This window comes from Equus caballus, chromosome 14 (assembly GCF_041296265.1).
Source record: "Equus caballus isolate H_3958 breed thoroughbred chromosome 14, TB-T2T, whole genome shotgun sequence".
In the NCBI taxonomy this organism is placed as follows: domain Eukaryota; kingdom Metazoa; phylum Chordata; class Mammalia; order Perissodactyla; family Equidae; genus Equus; species Equus caballus.
In genome coordinates, this window is record NC_091697.1 from 52,160,515 (window position 1) to 52,188,293 (window position 27,779).

The 27,779-nt window shown below is 47.0% G+C and overlaps 1 protein-coding gene across 1 annotated transcript; it reads right to left on the bottom strand.

The window, feature by feature from the left end:
- Nucleotides 1-12,759: 12,759 nt before the first annotated feature.
- Nucleotides 12,760-26,484, bottom strand: SLC4A9 (solute carrier family 4 member 9). The gene is made up of 22 exons (XM_001504187.6): nt 26,036-26,484; nt 25,527-25,687; nt 25,140-25,253; nt 24,661-24,716; nt 24,352-24,509; nt 23,990-24,077; nt 23,465-23,619; nt 23,124-23,240; nt 22,777-22,951; nt 22,472-22,605; nt 22,037-22,299; nt 21,084-21,142; nt 20,683-20,871; nt 20,431-20,544; nt 19,026-19,187; nt 18,703-18,881; nt 17,659-17,731; nt 16,490-16,558; nt 16,059-16,232; nt 15,299-15,454; nt 14,811-14,914; nt 12,760-13,763 (listed from the first exon to the last, which is right to left on the bottom strand). Exons 1-21 carry the CDS (start codon nt 26,251-26,253, stop codon nt 14,861-14,863), a joined length of 2,868 nt encoding a protein of 955 aa, XP_001504237.3. The 5' UTR covers nt 26,254-26,484; the 3' UTR covers nt 12,760-13,763; nt 14,811-14,860.
- Between the last annotated feature and the right edge of the window lie 1,295 nt (nt 26,485-27,779).

Sequence of the window (27,779 nt, forward strand, 5' to 3'; positions counted from 1 at the left end):
GAATATTCCTAAACATCAAAATGATAGACACTAGACAGAGAGAGATTATCTACGGATGGTGGGATAACGGATGGTTTATTTTACTTATGTTTTCAATTTTTCTATAAGTAATGTATTACTCTAGTGATCAGAAAAAAATGTAATGAAAGTTGTAATAAAATAATCACTATAGGTGTAAAATCAGGGGACTGATCAAATGGGATATTTCTTGGCAGTGTTAGAAAAATTAAGCAGGAACAGTTCTTTTTTGGGTGAAGAAGATGATGGGTTCACCCTGTGTGTTTGGTGTCAGACAGCAATGGGAAGAACCTAGCCTATATAGAATGTGGTAAGTCAGCCAGAGACCCTCAAGAGAAATATACTGAACAGAAACATAGATAAATAGCTTCACTGTAACTGGAAACAAATTTTTTAAAGATGTCAAGTTGTACCTTTGCTTTTCACAAAAGGAAACATCTCTGCAGAAAAGTCATGTGGTTAGCAGTGAAGATTAAGCCACTTTTCCCCCAGAGGAGTCCTGGTGAATATATTTTGCATATTGCCTCCACTGAAAGATACATACTGAAAATATGAGCACTAGCAGCAATTCTATGAGCTTCCCTTCACCCCTCAGTACTAATTAAAAGGGAAGGCCAAGAATCATACTGAAGAATAAGTACCAGCAAGTGTTTAGGGGTTCAGTCCAGATGCCCTGGTCCATAGGTGTATAAGCTCTTTGACAAGAATGGGGTTCTAAGAGCTACAATCAATAGATCCTTTGGAGAAACCCAGAACCTTACCATGTGCATCACAATGAAAACCCCACCTCTCCTATTCCACACTTGGGGAACCTGAGGCTGACCATTCCAAATGTCCTGTTTCTTGTGTCCTCTTATATCCTGAAACTTGGGCAGCCACACCCACCTTCTCTAGAAGCTCTCCTTGCCTGGTACCATGGCACTGTGCCACAGACTTAAAAAGATCCCAGGACTGGCGAAAGTTTGGAATCTTATGGTCTGAGCACTTTCCTGTTGAGAGAACACTTAGATAGTAACCCCCACAGCAAGAATCAGCCTATCTTCCAAGTCGTGGTGGTCTGGCATGGAATGAATCAGTATTTTGAATCAGAAAGACCCTTGAGAAGTCCTCTAGTCTTCACACCTCTTTAATAAAGGAAGATCTGGAGGACTGGGCGTTAGGGTCATTGTCTCCCAGGAAAATCTCTGAGGTGACCTACATGACCCCATCCATCCCTCTGATGTTTCTTACAAGAATCAGAAGTACATCATTCCTTACCAATGTGAGGAGACAGCAAGCCCAGGATTCCAAATCTGTGAACAACTTTGGCTTGTAAGTGAGAACTGAGTCACTCTGAAGGCTGATCTTGGAGACTCTTGTGGAGTGTTTGAACTTAACTAAGTTTACCACACCCCTTGCTCATCAAGGCAGGCCTATAAATCAGGAGACGCAGCATGGCGTTCACCTGCAGGGCAGGTAACAGTGCCACCTCCCAGATGTTATTCCTCAAGGAAGTGGCATGGTGTCTCCTGTGGCCCCAAAAGGTTACCTAAAGAGAGTCTAGTTGAGACATGAGTCTGGTACAAGTCACAGAAGCTATAAGAAGAATTGTGGTCAGGACTCTACCCTGAAACTTTTCACTCAGAGGGCCCTCTTAAACCCTGGCATTGGCACTATTAGGGACAAGGAAGGAAAAAACAGCCAGGGTTGGACTTCTACAACAGAGATCTAGTAGATGCAAAAGGTTTGTCAGTTGAAGAGGAGTGCTTCATGATTACAAGATTTATGTAGGACAAATGTCTGGGAAATGGGCAAGACTGTCAGTGGCCTCTGGGGTTTGGTTAAAGCCTTAGACTGTCCTAGGGCCTCTGCTCATAAGCTGGCAGGGTTTTTAACCAAGATTGAGCCGTAATAGAGAGTCCAAGGAAAGTGGCAATACTGTTCTGTGTACCAGGGATTTTTGATGAATATTAGGATTCCTGGAGAGTGACCAAAGGACTTGGAAGTATTTAAAAACCCTCAAGAAATTTAAAATTATGGACTAAGAACAGTTTAGTGGATACCAGGGGAAAAGTGGGGTGGGGGGTGGGCACAAAGGGTGAAGTGGTGCACCTACAACATGACTGACAAACATTAATGTACAACTGAAATTTCACAAGATTGTAACCTATCATTAACTCAATAAAAAAATAAATAAATAAATAAATAAATAAAAACCCTCAAGAGCACTGGTGAGACCACTATACAGAGCCTGGTCATCTCAAGTCCAACATTTACTCTTACATCTTCCCTGTTGCTCTCTGATATACCATTAGCAGGACAGTAAATTGATACAACTTTTAGGGAAATCAGTTTGGAGGTGCCTTCAAATTTTTAAATTCAGGACTGGCCCCAGTGGCGTAGTGGTTAAGTTCAGCATGCTCTACTTCAGCAGCCAGGGTTCGGTTCCCAGGCACGGACCTACACTGCTCTGTTAGCAGCCGTGCTGTGCTGGCAGCCCACATACTAAAAAAAAATAGAGGAAGATTGGCATGGGTGTGTTAGCTCAGGGAAAATCTTCCTCAGCGAAAAAAAAAAAAAAATTAAATGCACATACCCTTTGACTTGGCAAATCCACTTCCAATTCTGGGGGAAGAGTGGCACAGAGACACTCACATATGAGCTCAAAAAGATGTGTCAAGGATATTCACTGAAACCTTGCTTGTTTATCAATAAGGAAATGGTTAAATAAATTGTGGTACAGCTATAAAATGACCTACTGTACACTTGTTAAAAACAATGAATAAAATCTGTAAGTAGAATGTTCGTGGTACACTGCTGAGTAAAAAAAAAAGCAATTATTTCTCATTTTGAGTAAACATTTTATTTGTACACATTGTTTGAATTTGTTTACAACAAGCATTGTAACAGTTTTGTAATAAAAGAACTATTTCCAAAAGCACCCCAATTATTCTCTTAAAACTACATGTTAGAGAGTTGATAGATGATTTTTTTTAATCTTTATCATTGTCATAATGTTGCTTATCCAATAAATTAAAATAGGGAGGGCCAGCCCAGTGGCGCAGAGGTTAAATTCTCACATTCTGCTTCGGTGGCCTGGGGTTTGCCAGTTTTGATCCCGGGTGTGGACCTACACAATGCTTGTCAAGCCATGCTGTGGCAGGCATCCCGCATATAAAGTAGAGGAAGATGGGCATGGATGTTAGCTCAGGGCCAGTCTTCCTCAGCAAAAAGAGGAGGATTGGCAGCAGATGTTAGCTCAGGGCTAATCTTCCTCAAAAACAAAACAAAACAAAACAAAACAAAACAAAGCCATAAAATACAGAGGAAAAAGCAAATTAATTAAAATTTGGAACGCACTTTTTTAGGTCAAATCTTGGGAATTACATTTAACTCAGAAAAATGTGAACTTAGAGGAGAAATATTTTACATATACTTCAACATACACACACATACATATATTGCCAGAGTTCTCAAAATATTTTCGATAGACTCCTAGAGGCCCCACAGCCTTTTCAGGGAGTCCATGAAGTCAAAACTGTTTTCATTATAATTCTAAGATAATACTTTTCACTGTGTTGACTTCTGCATTGACAGTATAAAAGCAATGGTAGGTAAAAATTGCTGGTACTTTAGCACAATTCAAGGCAATTGTATCAAACTGTCCTAGTAGTTGATATAGTCTTCCCCACTGAGCACTCAAAAGGGGAAAAAAAAGCTAATTTTTTGAGAATGTCCTTAATGAAGCATTAAAAATTAATTTCATTTAAACTCAACCCTTGAGTACATGTATTTTAAATATTGTAGGTGAGGAAATGGGAAGTATGCTTAGAGCTCCTCTGCTATACATTGACTGTGTCAAGTACACTGTCTCGACGAAAAACACTTGTGCAACTATTCCAGTTGTAAGCTGAACTAACCACTTTTTCATGGAACACCAGTTTTACTTGAAGACTGACAGAAAAATTTTGGTAATTTGGACTTGGGTATTTGGCAGACATTTTCTGGAGCCTGCCACTTGAAGGAAAACAACTGACAGTATTTGTTTCCAATTATAAAATTCAAGCTTTGGAGCAAAAACAAGGACTTTGGAAAATTGTATCCACTACCATTGGTTGACAGTTTCCCAAAACTTAAAGACTTTTCTGATGGTACAGGATGATGTTAACAAATATGGGGTTTTTCAATATTATATAATAAAATGTGTCAATATTTGCAAAAGCTGCATAACTCAGTGAACCAGTATTGCCCAAATGAGCACTGCATGATGTTACAAAATCATGCCTGAGTAACAGATCCCTCCAAAGTACAAGATAGACCAACATAACGGAAAAGTTTATAGTTATGGTTTCAACCTTTACAAAACAAATGGTTGTTGAATTTTGGTGTGGTATTAAAGGCAATACTCACAATTATCTGAAAAAGCCATTAAAATATTCCTCCCTTTCCCAGCTACTTATCTGTGTGAATCCAGATTTTCTTCATATTCTTCAATCAAAGTTGCAATTGACTGAATGTAAAAGCAGATATGAGAATCCATCTGTCTTTTTTTTTTTTTTTTTTTTTTTTGGTGAGAAAGAGCAGCCCTGAGCTAACTTCTGTTGCCAATCGTCTTCTTTTTGCTTGAGGAAGATCATTGCTGAACTAACGTTTGTGCCAGTCTTCCTCTATTTTGTATGTTGGAGGCAGCCACAGCATGACTTGAGCGGTGTGTATGTCCACACCCAGGATCTGAACCTGTGAACCCCAGGCCGCTGAAACTGAGTGCACGAACTTAACCACTACACCACCAGGGTGGCCCCCCATCTGTCTTTGATTAAGCACGACATTAAAGATGCCACTCTTCCCATTAAATTTTTTTGTTTTGAAAAATGTTTTGTGTTTTTAAAGATTTTATTTTTCCTTTTTCTCCCCAAAGCCCCCTGGTACATAGTTGTGTATTTTTAGTTGTGGTCCTTCTAGTTGTGGCATGGGGGATGCCGCCTCAGCATGGCTTGATGAGCAGTGCCATGTCCGCACCCAGGAACCAAACCGGCAAAACCCTGGGCCACTGAAGCAGAGCGCACGAACTTAACCACTTGGCCACGGGCCGGCCCCTGAAAAATGTTTTTTATAGAAATATGTTACTGATGTTCACATTTATGAAATGAATTTATGAAATGAATTCCTTAGTTTTAATTTCAGATATAGTTAATATCAATAGATAAAGCCCACATACATAAACAAGAGCTCTTTGGGTCTTTAATAATTTTTATGATTGTAAAGGGGTTCTGAGACCAGAAATTTTCAGAACTGCTGCACTACTAGATAGCAGTTTCAATGGAGGCAGAAGAATGGAGGAGATGACCTATGGAGACTCTGCCAGATTTTCAGTCTTTTCCCCCTCAGCCAACTCTCATCTTTAGCCCAGTAGTCAAAGCTTGGGAGCAAGAGTCTGAACTGTGCTCTGGGTGTCTCTGGTGTGAATCTATGAAAGGGAAAAGGCATTCCTTACCCTCTGCATCCCCCCTCTATCTCCAGGCAAGACTTGGGGGTAAAGAGACTAGGAAAGGGCAGGTAAGAGTGAGGAAACTTCTCAGCCATTAAAGAGTTTATTTTTTGAGGAAGATTAGCCCTGAGGTAACATCTGCTGGCAATCCTCCTCTTTTTGCTGAGGAAGACTGGCCCTGAGCTAACATCCGTGCCCATCTTCCTCCACTTTATATGTGGGACGCCTACCACAGCATGGCTTGCCAAGTGGTGCCATGTCCGCACCCAGGATCCCAAATAGCAAACCCCAGGCCACCGAAGCGGAATGTGCCGTACTTAATCACTGCGCCACTGGGCCGGCCCCAAGGAGTTTATTTAGAAACCCTGAAGTTAGATGGCAAGGACAAGCTGTCAGGGCCCACAGCTGGTCCACCCAGGCTCAGTAGCAGGAACCAAGAGGATCCAAGGACATCACCTGAAGCAGCAATACTAGTATTCCCTTCCTCCTGCTCTGGCCCATTTCTTAAAATGGCCTGAACTTTGCAGTGACCTTTAAGAACCAACAATTATGCTAGACCACAGCACCACATGGTTAATTAGAATAGGGCAACATGGAAAGAAATCAAGCTGAAAGAGAAAAAAATTGTAAACCAACATAGCAACAACTACCATTTTACCATATGCCTCCGCCTCTACCTCCTCATCCACCTACCCCTCTTCCTTTCCCTCTCCTACCATCCATCCCTTCCCCTGGCCTGAGCTCTGTCCTTCCTTAGGCTATTGCTGATTCATTAGGGATATAGTCACTAGGATGGGGAATTTAGGGGTAAGACATTTCACTATGACTTGAGTCCCCTCTATGCCATTTACTAGCTTTGCGGTCAAGCAGGTAACCCTCCTCAGGATGCTCAGTTTCTGCATCTTTCAGCTAAGATCATCTTTCAACTCTATGACCCTACGGTTATTAATCAACAGGAGGTATGTCCAGGCTGGAGCTAAGGACTCTTAAAATAAATGTATTTTCATTGAAAAGAACAGAGGATCTAGAGAGGGAACACAGCTCTAGTTTGCAGCACTACACATTATCCCCTTGGGACATGGATATATTGATGGGAGATGAACAAACACAGGTCTCTGAAAACAACCCAGAGAAACCTCCCAAGGCCATGATTCTTCCCTTGGGTTCACTTAGCTGATAGGTTCTTGGAGTTGGTGTTGGAGAATTCCCCAGTTCTTGCCTAGCAGTGGTAATTCCTTTGGTCTTGGAGGCCCTAGAGGTTTCAACCTCCCTGTTGTGACCCTGCTAATTAGATACCAGGCTCTGGCCCCTACCATTCTTTTTATTTTTTTAACAGCTTTGTTGTAATATAATTCATATACCACACAATTCACCCAAAGCATACAATTCAATGGCTTTTATTCACAGAGTTGTACAACCATCACATCTATTTTAGAACATTTCCATCACCCCTAAAAAGAAATCCTATACCCTTTAGCCATTATCTCTCAATCCCCCAGGTCCCCAGCCCTAGGCAACCACTAGTCTACTTTCTGTCTATATAGAGCTGCCTATTCTGGATAGTTGATATAAATGGAATCATACAGTATGCGGCCCTTTGTGACTTCTTTCACTTAGAATGATGTTTTCAAGGTTCATCGATGTTGTAGCGTGTATCAGTGCTTCATTCCATTTTATTGCTGAATAATATTCCACTGTATGGATATAACATATTTTATCTATGCAGCAGTTTGGGTTGTTGGGTCATTTAGGTTGTTTCCACCTTTTATCTATTGTGAATAATGCTGCTATGACCATTGGTATACAAGTATCTGTTTGAGTCCCTACTTTCAATTCTTTGGGGTATATACCTAGAACTGGAGTTGCTGGATCATATGGTAATTCTATGTTTAACTTCTTGAGGAACACAAACTGTTTTCCAGGGCTGCTGCATCATTTTACATTCCCACTAGTGACATATGAGTGTTCCAATTTCTCTACATCCTCACCAATACTTGTTATTTATAGCCATCCTGGTGGGTGCGAATGGTATTTTGTGGTTTTGATTCGTATTTCCCTGATGGCTAATGATGTCGAGCATCTTTTTATGTGCTTATTGGCTATTTATATATCTTCTTTAGATAAATGTCTGTTTAGATCCCGTGTCCATTTTTTAATTGGGTTGTCTTTTTATTATTGAGTTGTAAGAGTTTTGGGTTTTTTTTTAAGATTTTACTTTTCCTTTTTCTCCCCGAAGCCCCCTGGTACCAAGTTGCATATTTTTAGTTGTGAGTCCCTCTAGTTGTGGCATGTGGGACACCACCACAGCATGGCCCGAGGAGCGGTGCGATGTCCGCACCCAGGATCCAAACTGGTGAAACCCTGGGCCATGGAAGCAGAGCAGCCACAGGGCCAGCCCCGTAAGAGTTTTTAATATATTCTAGATACATATCCCTTATCAGATATATGACTGCAAATGTTTTCTCTCATTCTGTTGGTTGTCTTTTCACTTTCTAGATAGTGTCATTTGGAGCACAAAAGTTTTAATTTTTTTTTTTTGAGGAAGATTAGCCCTGAGCTAACTACTACCAATCCTCCTCTTTTTGCTGAGGAAGCCTGGCCCCGGGCTAACATCCGTGCCCATCCTCCTCTATTTTGTATGTGGGACACCTACCACAGCATAGCATGCCAAGCAGTGCCACGTCCACACCCAGGATCCGAACCTGCGAACCCCGGGCCGCCGAGAAGCGGAACATGCGCATTTAACCACTGCACCACCAGGCCGGCCCCAAAAGTTTTAAATTTTGATGATGTCTAATTCATTTGTTTATTTTGTTGTTTGTACTTTTGATATCATATTTAAGAAACCATTGCAAAATCCAAGGTCATGAGGATTTACACCTATGTTTTCTTCTAAGGAAGAGGTGGTTTAGCTCTTAACATTTACGTTTTTGATCTGTTGTGTGTTAATGTTGCATATGATGTGAGGTAGAGGTCCAACTTCATTCTTTTGCATGTAGATATCCAGTTTTCCCAGCACCATTTGTTGAAAAGTCTGTCCTTTCACTAGTGAGTTGTCTTGACACTCTTATCAAAAATTAATTGACAATAGTGTGGGGGTTTGTTTCTGGACTGTCAATTCTCTATGTCTTTCCTTATGCTAGTACTACATTGTCTTGATTACTGTAGCTTGGAAGTAACTTTTGAAATCAGAAAATGTGAGTCCTCCAACTTGATTCTTCATTTTCAAGATCGTTTTGGTTATTCTGGTTTGGCCCACACTATTCTTACCCCAAGAGACAAGGCCTCACCCACACTGCCTTTTCTGAGGTATCCATTATGGTAGCCTACAACCCTAATCCTCATCCTCTCCAACCTCATCTTGCAATGTTCTCCCTCTCATTCCTCCACTCTAGCTATATGGGCCTTCTCTGTTTCTCAAACATTCTGAAGCCCATCCTGCCTGAGGGCCATTGCACTGATATTCCCCCTGCCAAAAATGCTTCCCCTCCACTGCCTCCTCCTTATTCCTAGGCTGACTTCTTTTTGCCATTCATGTCTCTGCTCAAATTTTATCTTCTCAGAGAGGACCTCACTAAACCCAAATCTAAAGTAGTCATCCACCAAACCCTCCCTCTTTATGACATTAGCTTGTATTCTTGCATTTATCACTGTCTGAAATAGCCTTAGCTATATATGGTTATATTTATTTATTTTCTGTCTTCCCCTACTAGAATGGAAACTCCAAGAGAGCAGAGATCTTGTCTTATTTAACAGCGAATTCCTACACATAGAACACTGCCTGGCATATAATAGATATTTAACACATATTTGTTGAATGAATGGATGAATGAAGGAATGAATTGATCAATTAAGCTCTGAACAACTCCTATAAGTGGGATACAGCACAGAGAAGATGTGAGAAACAGTAAACTGGTCCTCAAACCAGGATTACTTTCCTTGTGCTCACTTTCTTCTTCCATTTTGCACCAGTCATCAATTCCTCCCTCCTTTTATTCAAAGTTTCCCCCAAAATCCTCCTCCTAACATCTGTCTACATTTGAGAAGTAGATACAGACACATTCTTGCCTCCCACAATCTCTGCTCTGGACGGCTTTCAGGAAAAATGACCAAAGATATCTCTGACCTTGATAGATAGATAGATAGATAGATAGATAGATAGATAGATAGATAGATAAAGTGTGCGCTCAGGTTCATTTGCAAAGACAAAAATCTAGAGTGTTGTGAAGCATGAGGCACTGGACAAGAGGACAGAAGAACACAGAACTAAGAAGACAAGAATCCAGAACCTCAGGGAGAATCAGAACCTCAGGCAGAGAGCCCAGGAAGTCACATCATAACAACCTTTGATTCTAATAACCACAGCAGTTTGAGAACCATTGTCCCATAGCTACAGACTGGAGAGGAGAGGATCTAGGTTACTGATATGGAGAGATTCTCCCTTGGGCTTGGGAGGCTCTAATAACCCTCCATACAGCCCCGGGTCTTTCATCTAAAGATCTTAAAGAATGTTATAGGCATCAATTAAGCCTTGCAGCACCCTAGAATCCTGGCTCTTGGCCCCATTTTGCTGACAGAAAACTGAAGCCTATGGGTTAGAGCCAGGAAAGGAATGTCTCAGGCTCCTATGCCCTAGACTGAGCAAGCTAGGTCTAAGTCTGAAGCCAGTACTGACCTCAAAATCCTTCCCTTATAACAGTGGTTCCCAATCTGGGGACTGTAGAGAACTTAAATTCATGTGTATGTTTATCACGCCTTGACTGCAGGCAGACGATAATTTGGCTGGTTCCTCGCCACTCATGTCTCAGCTTAAAGGTCACCTCCTCAGAGAGGTCTTCCCTGAACATCCTTCTTAAGTAATGTCTTCTCCCAATCCCTATCATATTACCCTGTTTGATTTTCTTCAGAGTACTCGCCATTATCTGAGATGATCTTATATTTTGTTTGTTACTTCTCTCCTTCACTATAATGTAAACTCCACGAAGTCAGAAACCTTATCTGATAGGACATTGTTGATGTTCAATAAGTATTTGTTGAATGTTTAAACAAGTACGTCGAAATGAAAATGTTTTCAACAGTATGTAGATGCTGTTGAAATGAGAAAAATATACAATTATCTAAATTTAAATGATACTTTTGGTATATATTTCTCTCAATCAGTAGATACTTAGATAATGTTAGGATCCTTCTTTACAGCATTAAAAAGAGCCATGAGAATTTCCATGTCTGGCATTGTATGGATTAAAACTTCCAAACAGCCTTCCCAGCTACAACAATGAAAATGCTAGGTTAAATATAATTTTTAACTTTAAAATTCATAGATGAACTGGCACAAAAGTAATCAGTTAGAATGACCCCCAAACAAACTGTAACCTGAAACACTTCTCATTGAAACATTTTCTTTACTTCAAGAATGACACCATGCTCTCCTGGTTTTGCTTCCATATCACTGGCTACTTCTCAGGCTCCTCTTTTCCTGGATGCTCCTCAACCTCCTACCTCTTAACAGTGGAGTATTCCAAGATCTGGCCCTCGATGTCTTCTCTACTATATCCACTCCCTTGGCAATCTTATCTAGTCTGTTTCAAATATAATTTATACATTAGTAAACTTACAAATTTTTATCTCTGACTCAGACTTCCCCCCTGAACTTCAGATTTGTGTGTCCAGCTGCCTATTTCTCATCTCTACTTGATTCTAAAAGGCATCATCCAGAGGCCTGCCTGGTGGCGCAGCAGTTAAGTTTGCATGTTCCACTTCAGCGGCCCAGGGCTCACCGGTTCGGATCCCGGGTGCAGACTTGGCACCACTTGGCCAGCCATGCTGTGGTAGGCATCCCACATATAAAGTAGAGGAAGATGGGCACGGACGTTAGCTCAGGGCCAGTCTTCCTCAGCAAAAGAGGAGGATTGGCAGCAGATGTTAGCTCAGGGCTAATCTTCCTCACAAAAAAAAAAAAGAGAGAGAATACACAATAATATTAAAAATTATAAGGGAACTGGGGCCAGCCTGGTGGCATAGAAGTTAAGTTTGCATACTCCATGTTGGTGGCCTGAGGTTCACAAGTTCCCATCCTGGGCATGGACCTACACACTGCTCAACAAGCCATGCTGTGGCGACATCCCACATATAAAATAGAGGAAGATTGGCATAGTTGTTAGCTCAGCAACAATCTTCCTCAAGCAGGAAAAAAAAGAGGATGATTGGCAACAGATGTTAGCTTAGGGCCAATCTTCCTCACCAAAAAAAAAAAAAAAAAAGATAAGGGAACTATAGCTAAATGTGCTACGTAAATTAAACAGATAAAAAGTTATAATAACTTTATGCCAATAAATATGAAAACAGTTAAAATGAATAGATACCTAGAAAAATACAATTCATCAAAACTGGCTAAAGAAGAAATAACCTGAAAATCCTATAACTTGAACCTAAAACTGCTCTAAAAAATAGTCTTTAATTTAAACAAAAAAAAATCCTATAATCATTAAAGACTCTGAACCAACTTAATCTTTCCACAAAGCAAGCACCAAGTCCAGGTGGCTTCACTAGTGAATTCTCTGAGTCAACAGAAAAAATTGGTAATTGAACTGTGGTAGAGTCATACAATGGAGTGTTACACAGCCATAAAAATGAACAAACTCTAGCTGCATGCACCCACATGATTGATTCTCAAAAGAATGTTGAGTGAGAGAAGCAGTCACAGAAGAATGCATACACTATGATTCCATTTATATAACACTCAAAAATAGGGAAACTACACAAGGATACATAAATAGGTGTCAAAATGATAAAGAGGGGCCAGCCCCATAGCGTAATGGTTATGTTTGGGGCTCTCCACTTTGGGGGCCCGGGTTCATGGGTTCGGATCCCAAGCATGGACCTACACTACTCATCAGCCATGCTGTGGCGGTGACCCACATACAAAATAGAGGAAGACTGGCACAGATGTTAGCTCAGGGCTAATCTTCCTCAAGCAAAAAAAAAGAGGAAGATTGGCAACAAATGATAGCTCAGGGCAAATCTTCCTCAAATAAATAAATAATAAAGAAAATCAAGAAAATAATTACCATAAAATTTAGATCAGGTTTGCCTGGAATTGGGGGTGTAATCTGGAAGGAATATCCAGAGGGGCTTCTGAGGTACTAGAAATATCCTATTTTTTAACCTGAGTGTTGGATATGCAGGTATTCTTTTCATTGTTACTCTTTATTTCCACTCTTTAATTCCACTCCTAGGTATATACTCTGGAGAAATTCTTGCACTTGAAGATGACATTTTCTTTATTTATTTTAAAGATTTTATTTTTTCTCTTTCTCCCTAAAGCCCCCCCAGTACATAGTTGTGTATTTTTAGTTGTGGGTCCTTCTAGTTGTGGCATGTGGGACACCGCCTCAGCATGGCCTGATGAGTCGTGCCATGTCTGCACCCAGGATCCGAACCAGCAAAACCCTGGGCTGCCAAAGCAGAGGGCGTGAACCTAACCACTCGGCCACAGGGCCAGCCCCAGAGGACATTTTATATACTCTTTAGTATATATGATGTCTTTTTCAATTTATAAGGTTATTTATTCTATGCAAATGACAAAAAGAATGAGGTAAATATGTATATACTGATATGAGAAAAATATCCAATGTACATTAAGTGACAAGCATGTTGTAGAACTAACAGTGTAATCCCATTTTAATAAAAAAATTAATGTGTCCATTGAAATAAATCTGAACAATATATTCTAAAATGTGTACACTGTTTATCTCTGGAATGGTTTTCATTTCAACATTATACATTTCTGTAGTGTTTCAATATTTTGCAGTAACCTAATTTACTTTTGTGGTCAAAAATGCAATAAAGATTATTTTTATATGTGTAAAAAACTGTTTCAAATAGAGGAATACTTATTCTGGAAAGAGGGACTTTTTCCCCCTTTTGCAAGCCAAAAAGAGTTCCCTGATGTACTCGCCCCCCCGCCCCCCATTCTGTAAAAGAGAATTTGTGAGGACAGAAAGTTCAAAATGGGAAGGGCTTCTGGCCTCAGGTCCCTTTAACAGGGTAGAGAGTGAATGGGGCCTGGTCAGTCCCTCTGGCTTACCAGCCTTTCCTAACCACAAGCAGATCTGCTTGTTCCCTGCCACTCTCCACCCCAAGCTCAGGAGGGTGATTGAGGTCTTAGCCAGCTGCCTTCCAGTCCTGCCCCGTTGTTTCAGGTTCCCAGCTGACTGAGCATCTGACAATTAAGCCAAAGGCCAGCAATGTCCTGACTTCCTGAGTAAACACCTGTGAACTGAGAGAAGACACATGGGGTCAGAGCAAGTGCTCAGGGACACAGTAGGGTAAATAACAGAGCAAAGGAGTAGCAGGGGATAAGGAAAGCCCTGGAGATCCTGTTCTGAATTGCCCTTTCTCCCTCTAGCCCCTAGAATTTTCCATGGCAAGTGGTGGGGGCCCTTGGCTCTTGGGCTTGGAGAAGCATGGAGAGGAGGGTGTTCTGTGGCCCAAAAGAGAGTTCATCTTATCAATGGGGAAAAATCCCAGGGTTTTGCACATGCTGCACTCTCTGCCTAGAACATTTTCCATCCATCTTGTCCTGGCTAGCTTCCATTCATTCTTCAGATTTCAAATTATGGATCACTACCTCTTGGAAGCTTTTCCTAACTCCCACCATGCCACCTTTACCACCCTTCCAAGAAGCCTCTCTGCTCCCACAGCATGTGCTTCTGTGAGCCAGCACTATCTCACTCTAACAGTGGCCTGTTTGTCTTTCCCACTGGAATTTTAACTTCCTGAGGTCAGGGACTATGATTGTCCTACCACTGTATCTCTACTACCCAGATACTCCATATGTACTCAGAAAATGTTTTGATAAATAGATGAATAAACTGAAGGAATGGCAGAGGGCAAGTGACAGAGAATCCCTCCTCCTGTCTGGAGTGCGGTTCTCAGCAGCCTAGGGGAGGAGCCTCCAAAGCAAAAGAAAGCAGCAAGGAGCTTCACCCTCCCTTCTCCTCCCTCCTCCTTCCATTCTTTGGTCATCACACGCCTCCCTTCCCCACCTCCCATTTCCACATCCAGTTTGGTGTGAGCTTGAGCTCCCTCTACCGGCCAGACTTCAGTGCCTCAGGGAGCCAAGCCCAGGTACTCTCGCTTGTTTCCTTCTTCCCTCTGGAGACACCTTGAAACCCCCTCCCCAACTCTGGAGGTCCTGAGTGACTCAAGCATGGGACTTGAGCATAAAGAGAAAACAGGGCTGGTCAACACATCGGAGGCTTCCAAGGTCTGAACCCCTACCTCCCCAGCCTCAACACCTGGGGCACTTCCCTCACACCCTCACCTCATGCTGTGGTTCCTGGAGTCTCCACTCCCAGACTCCTTCTACTCCAGCTAATTCACAGAGATGTTGATTTCCGGAGACTTCGGCTGATACATCAGCTCTGACTGTGAACAGAGATCCCAAGATGATTTGGGAATAGACAGAAAGACAGAGACAGAGACAGACAGGAGAGAGAAAGGGACCCAGAGAGTGAAAGAATATAAACCCACGTGGAGACCAAGATCAAAGTTGAGACAGACAGCCCATTAGAGCTGTGTCCCCAGCCCTTTCCACCCCCATGGGCTCATAAACCAGGGCCCCTGCCCTATGAAGAAAGATTTCCCTCGCTCCTTCAGTGTGCCCATGTCAATATGGAGCTGAGGGGAGTGACTGTGTTGATCAGATCTTCAGGCTTAATGGAGATATTAGACCTTAGGGACAACTCCTGGACAAGAGCACACTCTCCATCCCTGCCCCCTTCTCCTGAGAGGGCCCCTCAAGGAGCTCACATCTTCACTGTCACTTCCACTGAATGAGTACTCTGGCTCCAGCCCCTTCTCAGAGATGTTCCTCTCCTTCTCCGGCATCAGCTCATCCAGCCAGAGGAGTTCCTGTGGTGAGAAGACCCATTCCATTGCCTTTCGGACCCCCACGAGGCCCAGCAACTGCAGGGACAGAAACAAAGCCCCAAGCTGTCAGCAACAGCAGCAGGAACATTAACAACAGTAACATTTATTGAGCCCTTCCTGTGTATGAGGCATTGTGTATCGTTTCACTGAATCTAACACATTCCTAGGAGGTAGATATAATAATTATTCCCACTGTACAGAGAAGGAAACTGAGGCCCTGAGAGTTTAGTAACTCCTGAGAGGTCACACAGCTGGGATGTGGTAACCAGATTTGTCCTATTGCAAAGCCTATGGCTCTTAACTTCCTCAGCGAATAAGAACAAGGCCAGAAGCCACCCATGTTATTACTTCACTGAGTAACAAAAGTGCTAGCATTGCCTCTCCCAGGGCCTCAGTTTTCACGGCTTTCTATCACTACATGTGGTTGATCAGCCCAAAGAGGTTGGGAAAGGAGTTGAATCAGGTATCCCAGGACAAGCCCATCTGTAAGCATCCCTCTTTGTCTATCTTTCTCTGTCTTAGGATTCCCAACCAGGCAAAGCCAGGGCAAGTGAGAGAGGAGAGAGTCTTCCTCTTGTAGAGGCCTTGGCCACCCTCCCTGGCTCAGAGTCTCCCAGGACACCACACAACCCTGAATCACCATGAGAGGGAAGATGATGGCTGCAGGAGTAGACTTGATTATCCAAAGCAGACCCAGGCAGGCAAGCTGGATGCCTGTAAAGAGGTGGATCCTGTTCAGAGGCACATGCCGCAAGAGCAGGAGGTCTGGCTGGTATTTTGCTGGCATCAATAGTAGCTGCACCCTCTTCGTGAACTGGGGGGAACAAGGGAAGGAAAGCAGGATACTCAGGGAGCCTGGAGGCTGTCACTGTTAGCTATCCAAGCTCAGCCTGGGGTGTGGTCAGAAGACTCCCTTGGTGCCTCCTGTATCCAGAGCATGGCAGCAGAGTCCCTGTGCCCAGGAGAGGCAGGGAAAGAGGATAGAGGGGAACTGACAAGTGTAGGCAGGAGGTACAAGCAGGAAAGTAAAGGGGGAGGAGTGGGGTTGCTTGGTGATTTTAATGGGCTCACCTGTATGCTGCTAATCGCTGCCACCCCCATGTACAGGAAGAGCCCATAAAGCACAGGCATTGGGATGAACTGGTAGAAAGAAGTGGAGAGCTGGCGAAGGAGTTCACCTCTGCCAGCTGTCCCCCATAAGCTCCAACCCCAGTCTCAAGCATCCAGCATCTAAGCCTACCCAGGTCTTTCCATTCCTTTCCCACTTTGCATGCCTGATCTTATTGAATCTCCACATCAATCAAATGAGGTAAATTCTATAATTGTCTCCATTTTAAAGATGCAGAAATTGGATTTCAGAAAAACTAAGTATCTGTTTATCTGTCTCCTCTCACCAGACTGCAAGGAGTGGATAATCTCTTTCAATCACCACTATATCCCCAGTCCCTGGAACTGTGCTTGGCATATGGTTTATGCTCAGTAAATATCTTCTGAATGAGAGTCACCTAGTTAGTAAGTGGCTGATCCGGTCCATCTGGCTCTTTCAACTACTCCACTCTCACCCAGCCTCCGTGACCTTTCCCTCCCCTAACCTCTTGTCGTCCTGCCAGTGACTCTTGTGTGCCATTCTCCACACCCTCTTTGACTGCTCTGCTGTCTTGGCTTGTTGAATCTTTCTGCTATGACTTGTTAATTTTTGTTCGTGTGTGTGTGTTGCTGACAGGGGCTTGGTTCCAGATTCCTTTTCAATACTCCTGTCCCCACCTTCTCCCAGGGGCCCAGCAGAGTCTTTCACACAGCAGGTGTTCTCTAAACATCTGTTGAGGGAGAAGTGAAGAGTTCTGCATCAAAGTTTTTCTGGGGTGTGATGACCACACTCTTAGTCTAAGGCTTGTTGGGAGGCTGGGAGAAGGGTAGCACTTGGCCCCTAGGGGATAGTAGCAGGCCCACGCCCTGCTCCACTGGGTATAAAACCCATTGGGTAAGAGTCTGGGTTCTCAGATCTGAGAAGCTAGCTCTCTTGCTGGTCTCTTGTAAACTACTTAACCTCTTTAGCCTTCAGCTTCCTCATTTGTAAGGTACATATGCCTCTCAGGGTTAATGTGAATATTAAATGAGACCACATATGGAGAAAACAGCATGGGGCCTGGCACACAGTAAGTGTTCAGTCAATGTCAGTTCTTGCCATGTTTATTACTATTACCACCCTGCCCCTGACGCCAGCCGTCTAACAAAGTTACCTTGAGTACAGGTGCCAGGAAGATGGAGATGCCTGTGAGGATGAACACCACCAGGCCTGTCAGCCTCTGCTCCCTGTCGGGAGAGGGAGGAGTTAGCCAGGGTCTGGGAGAGCCCCTGGGGGCCCAGGCTGGCGATGCTGGCCAGACCCCACTACTGACTCTGACAGGAGGGAAGTAGAGGGATCCCCTAGTAGTCAAGGGCAGGGAGGGGGCCTTAGCTTGGTGTGAAAAATTGGTGGAGAGGAGGGGGAGAGGCACTTCAATATGGGGGTCCCAGGCCTCTCTATCAGCTCAAGCTCATAGTTGCTCTTTTTAAATATTTTATTTTATTTTATTTTGGATTGGCACCTGAGCTAACATCTGTTCCCAATCATTTTTTTTTCTTCTCCCCAAAGCCCCCCCAGTACATAGTTGTATATCCTAATTGTAGGTCCTACTGGTTGTGCTATGTGGGATGCCACCTCAGCATGGCCTGATGAGTGGTGTCATGTCAGTGCCCAGGATCCAAACTGGCAAAACCCTGGGCCACAGAAGCAGAGTGTGGGAATTTAACCACTCGCTACGGGGTCGGCCCCTTAAATTTTTCATTTTGATGGAAAATTAGCATTTTTACACTGCCATAAAAACTTTCAATTCACAACTTAACAAAGTTTATTTTGCAAACTTTCAAGGGTTAGGTTATGTTTCTGAAAGTTACAAAATGGTTTTCATGATGGTTACTTTGTAACATCAATGAGGTGCTCCTACAGTGAGCAGGGATTATTAGGTGGCACCTCACCCTCGCTCAGCCCTGGCTGCCTCCGCCCTTACATCTATGATGCTCCTCTTGAGGGCCCTCCCAGTCCCATAGTTGAGGAAGGAGAGGAGAAGTTTTGACACACCCATCTCAGAGCCCAGAACCCACCCATTCACCCCACTGCAGTGCTCATGGGGAAGCGAGAGAGCCCAGTGGAGTCACCAGTTTAGAATTTAAGCTGCCCAAATAACTCTGCCTGGTACCCCCTACCCCACCTCTCACTCCAGCCTTCTGAATACTGGCCTCACCTGATGCCCAGGAAGCTGGGGGGCTCCCCTGGGGCACAAGCTCTGCTCTCTCTCCGAAGACTGTCCATGTGGGCCAGGGAGATGACAGTGGCTGAGACATACCAGGGCAGCCCAAGCGCTGATGTGAGCAGCATCAGCACAGCCACACAGAAGAGGTCCAGGTGGAAGCCAGCTCCCTTCTGCAGGTAGTAGTGGGGCAATGAGGATGAAGGTAGCCCAGGCCTGGGCCCTATGTCCTCTGGGGTGAGAGAGGGGAGCCCAGACCCAACCTGGAGCTTCTGCCCCTTAGTTTAGGGGCCTAGGTCTTACCCAGCAGGCCTTACCTGCAATCTATATTTGGCACGGTTGAGGATGACTGCTGTGATCTGCTGGTCCATGAAGATGAGGATTGATAGCAGCAGGGCAGGCAGGGCGGCTGCCACGCTCAGCCACCAGGGGTTGGCTCCAAAAGGTGACACCAACCAGCCACGCCCAGGGAGTGTGGGCTGGGGGAGGGTGTTCCATGGATGGGTTGAAAAGGGTCTCCCTAGAGCACCATACCTGCATACCCTAGCCTTGGCATTCTTCTACAAACCCCCTATCCAGCCCCCTATTACTCCTGCCTTCCACTCTAAGACCCTGGATGCTAGGTGGGAGCTAAGTGGGAGCAATGTGTGTGTATGCATAGCTGATTCAAAGCATCCCAGTGCTTTAAAAGAGGGGAAAAGGAGGGGTACCAGCCTGGGGGTTGGGCTGGAGCCAGGGACTTTGGTTCCAGGGTCCCTCCTTCCCTGCAAGAGGAGGAGGTGGTGGATGAGGCCTGCCCATACTTATTGGTGCACAGAGCCCTCCTCCCTGGGTACCCCACCACCACCATCCAGGGTGGGGCAACTCAGGCTCAGACCTGCCTTGATCTGGTGCAGGGACAGGGCTGGGTGTGTCTGCGTCTGCTCTGATTACAAGCGTCTGTGTGGAGGAGGGGACCCCAGTCACTATCTAGATTCCAAGCCCCTGAGCCTGCCCCAGTTGGAGTCCCCCTGCTCTCTATCTCTTATCCTGGGGGAAACAAGAGGGGAGGTCTCCAAAGGCATGGGCCAAGTCTAGGTGCTAAGTCAGTGCTAAGCCTTGTCCTATGTACTGTCATGCCCTGGAGAGGGGGCTCCAGCTTTACCAGATCAGAGCAGGCAACCAGGGGTACAAAGAAGAGAGTGGGGAATGGTGGAGTGGGTGGGGCCATGCCAAGGGTAGGGAGAATGTATGACAACAATAGCTAATGTTTTTTGAGGTCTTGGGATGTGCCAGTCCCAGCACTGTGGTAAATGTTTTACACCATGATCTTCTGTCAACCTCAAAACAACCTATGGGGTAGGAACTATTGTTATTTATTATTTCTATTCTATAAATGAATAAATTGAGGTTCAGAAATATGGGTTGACTTGCCTAAGGTCACACAGCTAGGAAGTGGCAGAACCGGAACTCAAACCCAGGGCTGGCTGACCAGAACCCATCCTATTAACTCCTTACCTCTAATAATAGCTACTGAGTACTCTGTGCTAACTATGTGTCTGGCGCAGCACCTCATTAATCCTCACAACAACTCTGTGAGGCCATTATTATTACTACTTCTATTTTATGAGTGAGGATACTGAAGTTTAAAGGAAGAGAAGTATAGGATCTATGCACTTTCCTCCTCCAGGGTCCTGTCTGCTGGCCCTGCTTTTGTCTCTGTGCTATACTCCCAGCTCTCACCTTGAACTCTCTGGGAACCATGAGCTTTGGCGTGGCTAGGCCCAGGAAGGCATCAAGCCCACAGCCCAGCAGGATGGCCAGGACTGAGGAGAAGTCGCTGAGCATCTTGCGCATCTGGCGACACAGTGAACACTCAGTCAGGTTCCATCCTCCAGTCAGGTTCAGCCATCCCCCTCCTTCTGTACCCTTTCCCACTCACAGACAGGGTCCCAAGAGCCAGTCCTCTCCGACAGAAAGAGAGGTAACACTCACCACAGAGGGGAAGAAGCGGCTGGACTTTACATGCTTGAGGGCCATGGCAAAGAGGAAGGAGGTAAGGAAGAGGAGGACGGAGAAGAAGGCGATGTCTGGGACTGTATGACAGCCAGGGCCACGAGGGCGGCCTCCCCGCTGGGCACACTCGGGTGGGGGCAGCAAGGATGCATTGACCAGACCTAGGTCCTGTATGGAGGGGTTGGGTCAGGGATGGGTTATAGGTGGCGGAATATGGCGTCCTCTGAGACACCAAGGGCCCAGGACATGAGGTCTCCAGCCAGACATCTCAGTGACATCTGAGGGTTTCCCTAGCCTGTGGGATGGGAAGAGCCAGGAACCACTGACTTCTTTGGCGTCCACCCTTTCTTTCCCAGACGCTCCCAGGAATAGGCCCTCACCACACTTAAGATGTCATCTCTGTCTTTTGGCTTTGTCCTTATCCACTGAGACTCATTTCCTGGGAAGCAAAGAAGAATTTGGGTGTATGCTCCTCCTCTAGGAACCTTCTCCAGCCCCTCAGGAGCCTAATCTCACGGGCCCAGCTGAACCAGAGAGTTCTTAGTTCTGACTCATCTGTCTGCTGACTCCAATCACTGCTAAGTCTGTGTTCCTCAGGACATTGCCTCACGCCCTCGTCCCTTCAAATTCCCTACCTATCTGGATGCTGGTGTCCAGCACAGGCCAGGCCAGAGCAGATGACCAGCAAATGTTTGCTCAATGGATGAGCACACAAATCTGTGAATTTCCAGTAGGGCCAGAACTGCTTCATGCCTAGCACAGTCCAGCACCTTTGAGAGGACACCTCTTCCCCAATCCTGGGTGTTTCCTTCCATGTGGAGGAATATGTACAAGTGTAATACTCCTAGCTTCTCTCCACCCAGTCAGTCACTTAGACCCAGGGGAAGAGAAGTGATTTATTTCATTTTGGTAAATTTGGGAGAAGAAGCTGGGCATGCCCAGCTCTGCGCCTTCCTCTCCCCTCTCTCTGGAGAAAGCTGCCTACACCGTGCGTGCATTTAGCTCTGCTCTTCTGGGGCAAGACAGTCCCTGTCCAGTGCAGCTGTGACTGGGTGGTAAGTCTGTCTAATTCTGGTTTCATCGTTAGGAAGCTCGTTTACCTATAAATATAACCATGTTCTTCCGTCAGCATTGTCAGAAATAAGGATGATATTGGGCCTGCTCTGTTGACTTCTCAATTCAGAACCAGAGTGGGGAAGAGTGCTGCTGGTTATCCAGTGAGTAAGTACTCAGCATTTTGCTGAATTTAACCAGAGGACCACAGCAAAGGGACAACCCCTACCTCTCCTTTATCCTTCCTTATCTTGCCAAGCTCCCTATTTCTCTCACCCACCTTGCGGGTCTGGGAACTGGCAGAAGCAGCCATAGGTAGGAGAGCCAGGCCTCTGGATGGGATAGGCACGGGTCAAGCTCAGCATTTTGCCCACAGCATCATAGATGAAGATGAGGCTGATGAGGGCACAGAAGCCTTCCTCGGTGAAGCGGGTAAAGTAGCGGACCAGTACACTCGCCTCTGTGGCCACCAGTGCCAGACAAAAGATGGCTACCCAGATGCCCACCCACAGGCGGAAGGGCAAGTAGTCCAGGCTGTAGTCTCTGTGGGGTGAAAGACAGGCAGCGTTTGGCAGGGCTCTTCTGCTCCCCACTTAACCCAGGTTAGGTGCCCCTGGAGCCAAAGAGACAGTTCCCACCCTCCCCTATGGACCTAGCCAGGACCAGGCTGAGGGTGAGGCTATGAGGGTCTGCTAAGGTGGGGGAGTTCTCCTACCTGCTGAAAGAGAAGAGCAGGCGTTCAAAGACCAGCACTGGCCCCGTGCTGCTGAGGATGGTGAGGGGCTGGCCCGCCATCAGGCAGAAGGCAGCTCCAGCCACTGCTGTGCCCAGGAAACTTTCCAGCACCCCCTAACAGCCGACAAGGGACCCATCTCAGCACAGGACGCTGGTGTTGTCAGCACAGCAACCTAAGCTTCCAGGGAGCCTCCTCAGCCCACCCATAGTCCCAGGGAAGGCCAAAGAGCATGGCTGGCAGAATACCAAAGCTTGTGCCTGCCCTCCTCAGGCCTCCCCACCCACCTGAGCACCGTTGGTGGCTTCCCCCAGCAGACCTCCGAAAGTGATGGCGTTAGTGACTGTGGCCAGATAAATGTAGAGCACGGCCGAGAAGCACTGGGGGTGCAGGGCGTCCAAGAAGTCGCTGGGGTACCACGAGGCCTTCCGGCGCACATCCTGGACAAAGCCCCCAAACAGCCTCCCGCCCGTGGGTCGTCAGTGATCCAGGTTCCCACACCCCACACCCCTATTCCTGCAACCTTCCCTGTGGCCAGGTGAGTCCCTCCCACAGTGACCACACACCTCGGTGCCCCTGTGACTCCTCCCCGCTGCCAGGACCCCTACCCCCGCTCCCACCCAGCTCGCCTCACCTGCCTGTCCGCCGCAGCTCCGGGCTGGGCGGGTGCGGTCGGTGGCTGTGCCTGTCCTCAGCCGGGGCCCGACGCCGCACAGAGGAGCCTTTGAACTCCCGCAGCTGCGAGGCGAGCCTGAGAAGGGGAACCCAGGTTGGCTCAGGACCTCCAACCAGTGCGCAACTCGCCGCTGGAGTTCGTGGCCTGCCCCCTGGAGGCTGTTCACGTCTCTGCCGGCGGACTCCAAACCCAAAGATAAATCTCTACCCCTTTCCTGAGATCCCCTCCCCTCCTCAACAGTGGAATTGGACCCAAGCCCTGTGGGGAAGGATCTATGTGAGTTGATGAGCCTCAGATACCTTTTGTGGTGAGAGGGCAGACATTTAGGCGGGGGAATCCGGGCTGTCGGGTCCCACCGACCTGGAGGGAGCACTGTCACCTCCTCTAGGAAGGCATCCAGGGCTGCCAGAAGGTCATGAAGGTTGCTGGCCCGACGAACTGACCACTGGAATTGCTGGGGATTGGGGCACAGAGGGGCAGTAAATGCAGATCTGGACCCTTAATGCATTTTCACAGTCTCAAAACTAGAGACACACAAGTCATATAGACAGACAAGTCATTCAAGCATTCATTCATCAACGCATGCATTCAGTGAGCATGTACTGTGTGCCTGCTGTGTGCCAGCACTGTACTAGGTAAGGGGGCTACAGCGGTAGCAAGGAAACTTCAGTCCTCATGCTCACAGTCACAAAACCACACTCTACCTCATTGCTGTCTTGTCACACATATGGAGTCCACATACACACACTCACTGACACGAGCCTATGTATGTTTTTTGCACGTATGTGCACACACACGCACACACCCATGCCTGCCCAGCTCACCCGGTCACTGAGGAGGACGGCCACTGCCCGGCCCATCTCATGGTAGCCCCTTCCCAGTGTGGGGGGACCAAGGAGGAGGCAGAAAAATCTGAGGAAGGAACCAGGCCCCAGAGAGAGTCAGGGGCTGTTATCCCATGAGGCAGCCCTGACACCTGACCTCCCTACCAGGCCCTACACACATACACACACACACTCATGTGCATACCTACTGTGCAGCCCTGACCACTACTGCCCTCTCCAGACTCCTGAGCACCATTTCCCACACACTCCCAGAGAACTGGACCAGAGACCAACCAATCTCCTCCCCAGTAAAGATCCTCTTCTGGGTTCCAGGATCCCTGACTCCCACTCAGCAGCCTCACCTGCTGGGGAGGGGCACCTCAGTAAGAGGCCCCAGCACTACCGGATCCCGCAGTCGCACAAAGACCCCCAGTGGCTGTGTCAGGGAGCCCAGTTCTCCCGCCAGCACAGCCGCTGCCTCAGCCCCTGGAGGCAGCTTCTGTCTCAGGGGGTTCTGATGCTGGATGGGGTTCAAGGAGACACAGAGGATGAGAGGTTATTTGGGGAGGGGTATGTTGGCAGGATATTGACTGAGGAAGAGTTCAGTAAGGGGTGGGCCTCTGTTAATCCCTGACCCCCCTCCCAGCCCTGCCCAAGGAAGGGCCACAAACCTGTTCCTTCATGGGGGCTTCCTCATCATGAGAAGCCTCTCTTGGGTGGGCAGACCCTTCAAAACAGGATTATGCAGTGATTAAGAGCAGAGACTTTGGGGGTGGATCCACCAGGGCTCCTTGACCAGCATTGCCACTGAAAAGTTGTGAAAACTGGAGCACACCCTTCCCCACTCTAAACCTCAATTTTCTCATCACTAAAATGGGGATAATTGTGGTGCTACCTCACAGGGTGGTTGTGAAGTTTGAATGAGATGCTGTGTGTAAAGCTCCTGGTGCAGTGCCTCCAGGCAGAGCTCCGGCTGTTAGGATTCTACCCCTCTGTTCTTCTCCTCTCACCATTACCTCTGCTTCCCCCTGCCCATGAGTCCCAGTTGAGGTCTGAGCTGAGGCTAAGCCAATCCTGGTCCAGGAACGTGCAGGGGAGATCTGGTACTCTCCCACCCAAGAGTTTGGGGGCCCAGGGAGGGGTCTCTCACAGCAACAGGGCCTGGTTCTTGTGGTCCAGATGAGGTGCTGGGGTCTCTGCAGCAACAAGGCCTGCAGCTGCCCTCTCAGCTCTGGGCTCAGCAACTCCACTCTGGTCACCTGCTCTGGAAAACAGAGGTGGGGTTCTAACCCGTTCCTGTCCCCAAACTCCTCCCCTTTCCCTTCCACCCAGGTCCCTTTCCTTCTGGGAGTCTCAGAGAACACAGGGACCACGAACTTGCTCCTCCACTCTGCTTCTCCATCTCCCCCCTGTGACAGGAGTGGATAATCTCTAGGGTGGGGTGGGGTGGGCTCTGGAAAATTCCAAGACTTTGGGGGAAAATCTTAGGGAAATGGCATGGCTGCCCAGGCCCTCCCTGCAAAGAGTCCCAGCATACCCACGAGCTCCAGGAGGCTCCGAGCTGGACAATCCAGCAGGACAAGGCCCTCGGCCAATAGACTGCGGAGCTTCTGGAGGCTGGGCAGTGCCAGGGTGGGCACATGGGGGGCACTCCACCGGCCTGCACCCACCTCCAGCTTCTCCTCAAACAGCACCCACCTGTGGTGGAGAGGGGTAGACAGTGTTATTGGGGGCATCTCTCCCAGGTACAGGAGTGGGGACACAGGAGAGCCAGGGAAAGTAGGGCAATGGGGGAGTCCTGGGCCTAGTGGTGCAGAGTGTGCTCCTCCCCGGGCAGTCACCCCTCATCTGGGATCTTGGAGAACTCAAAATTAGACTGCAGAGAAGGCTGAGCATCATGGAGGATGAGGGCATGAAATGGGGACCACAGGGAGGGACTCCTGATTGGAAGTGAGACTACCCCCCACAGAAGGAGCAGGGGTCATGGAGGAGGCCCCAGCTGGGAAAGAGGCAGGACCCCATAAAATTGACCTGACTCCCACTTACCTGCCTGTCTCTCTCCACTCCAGTGCCTGGGGCCAGCCCATCAGCTCGTTCAGCTGAATGAAGAGCACAGGGTCCTTGGGTACCCCTAGTTCCCTGCTGTCTGTGTCTGAGGGGCCATCAGGGCTGAGACCAGAGCCAGGGCCACTCTCTGGCTCTCCTGTGGCCACATTTTCACAAGTACTGGAGATGTCAAACTCCTCCTGGCCTGGTAGCTTCATCTTGGTGAGGCTTGCACAGCCTCTTGGGGGCCAGTTTAGTCCTAGGTTCTGAGGCCAAGGGCCCTCTGGCAGGCTGCATTTATAATGCACCCCCTGGCCCCCATGCAGAACAACACAAACAGTGCTGACTCCAGAGCGAACCGGCTCACCTCCTCCCCTGCCTGCTTTCCCCACCCCTTGCTGGCCTGAGAGTGTTTGTAAGGCCAGCCTGAACTTTCCCAGGCTCTCCAGAAATGCTCAACCTGGGGCAAAAGTGTTGTGTGCATTTCCTGTGGGATCAGGTCTGATCCCACTGTGTTTTGTGTAAATAAACAGGAGTAAGCTGCTGGCCTGGGTCTGAGGACTAACTCCCCCAGATTATGCTGCCCCCTACTCTGTATCAAATACAAACACCAAACAGCCAGGACTGTTTGGGGTATCACCATCACACCCTAAGGGCATCCATTTGGACAAACAGAGACCTGATAAACAACTAGGTCTAAAGAAACCAGGCAGGATAAGAGAGACAGTGTCAGAGGCTCTGACCATTGGATGGGCTAATGATGGAAAGGGGAGGCAGTTCATGGAGAACACAATGCCTGAGTCTTAAATTCCTTTGCCAACATCATTTGGAAACTCCCCAATTCAGCTGTATCCTTGGGGTCTGCCCCTCTAATTCAGCCCCCAGCGAGGATGGAGGAGCCACCGAGGGTGGGTGTGAAGGAGTTCCTAGAGCTAAATGAGCAAAGGAGAATGTGGTCTGTTAGCAAGTCCTGTTGGCTCTACCTTCAAAATATAGTTAGCATCCAACCACATTGCCCCACCTCCAACACCACTACCCTGATCCAGGCCACCATAATTTCTCACCTAAATCATGTCAATAGCTTTATAATCTCTTGCAATAATCTCCCTGCTTCCGCTCCTCCTTCGTTGCCCAAAGTCCTTTCTCCACACAGCAGCCATAGGGGTCCTTTTAAAAGGCAGTCGAGCCACATTACTCTTTTGCTCAAAACTCACCCAATACATTCCCATTACTCCTAGAAGAAAAGTCAAACTGTCATGGCCTAGAAGATCTATAGCCTGGCCAAAGCTGGCCTCCCTGACCACATCTCAACCCTTCTCTCCTTGCTCACTTCTTTCCTTGATCTGTAAAGCAAAGCCTGTTTCTGCCTGAGGGTCTTAAGCTGTTCTCTTTGCAAGGAAAGCTTTCCCCCCAGATCTTCACGTGACTGTCACCTAGGTCTCATCTCAGACGTTACCTACTCAAGGAAACCTTCCTTTCCCATTCAGTCCTAAGTGTCCACTTGGGCCACTTTCCATCACATTTCTCTATTTTCTTCCTAGCAGTTATCACTACTAGTAACTGCCTCATTTATTTAATTGTTTATCATTTACTGTCTGCCCCTCCACACACACACACACACACACACACACTGGAATGTACCGTCCACGGAGCAAGTATTTTATCTATATTCTTCACCGCTGCCCCTAGAGCACCTAATGGCACTCAATAAATACTTGTCAACGAGCGCATAGAAAGGGAGGGG

Bases quoted from the DNA above. Each gene is read 5' to 3' on its own strand.
- SLC4A9 (XM_001504187.6), bottom strand. From the start codon at position 26,253: ATGAAGCTACCAGGCCAGGAGGAGTTTGACATCTCCAGTACTTGTGAA. The intron at 22,606-22,776 runs GTGGGTGGGGAG...GTCGGCTGTTAG, and splicing joins AAGCCACCAACGGTGCTCAG to GGGGTGCTGGAAAGTTTCCT. The intron at 16,559-17,658 runs GTAACTTTGTTA...TCTTTCTACCAG, and splicing joins TCCTGGCACCTGTACTCAAG to TTCATCCCAATGCCTGTGCT.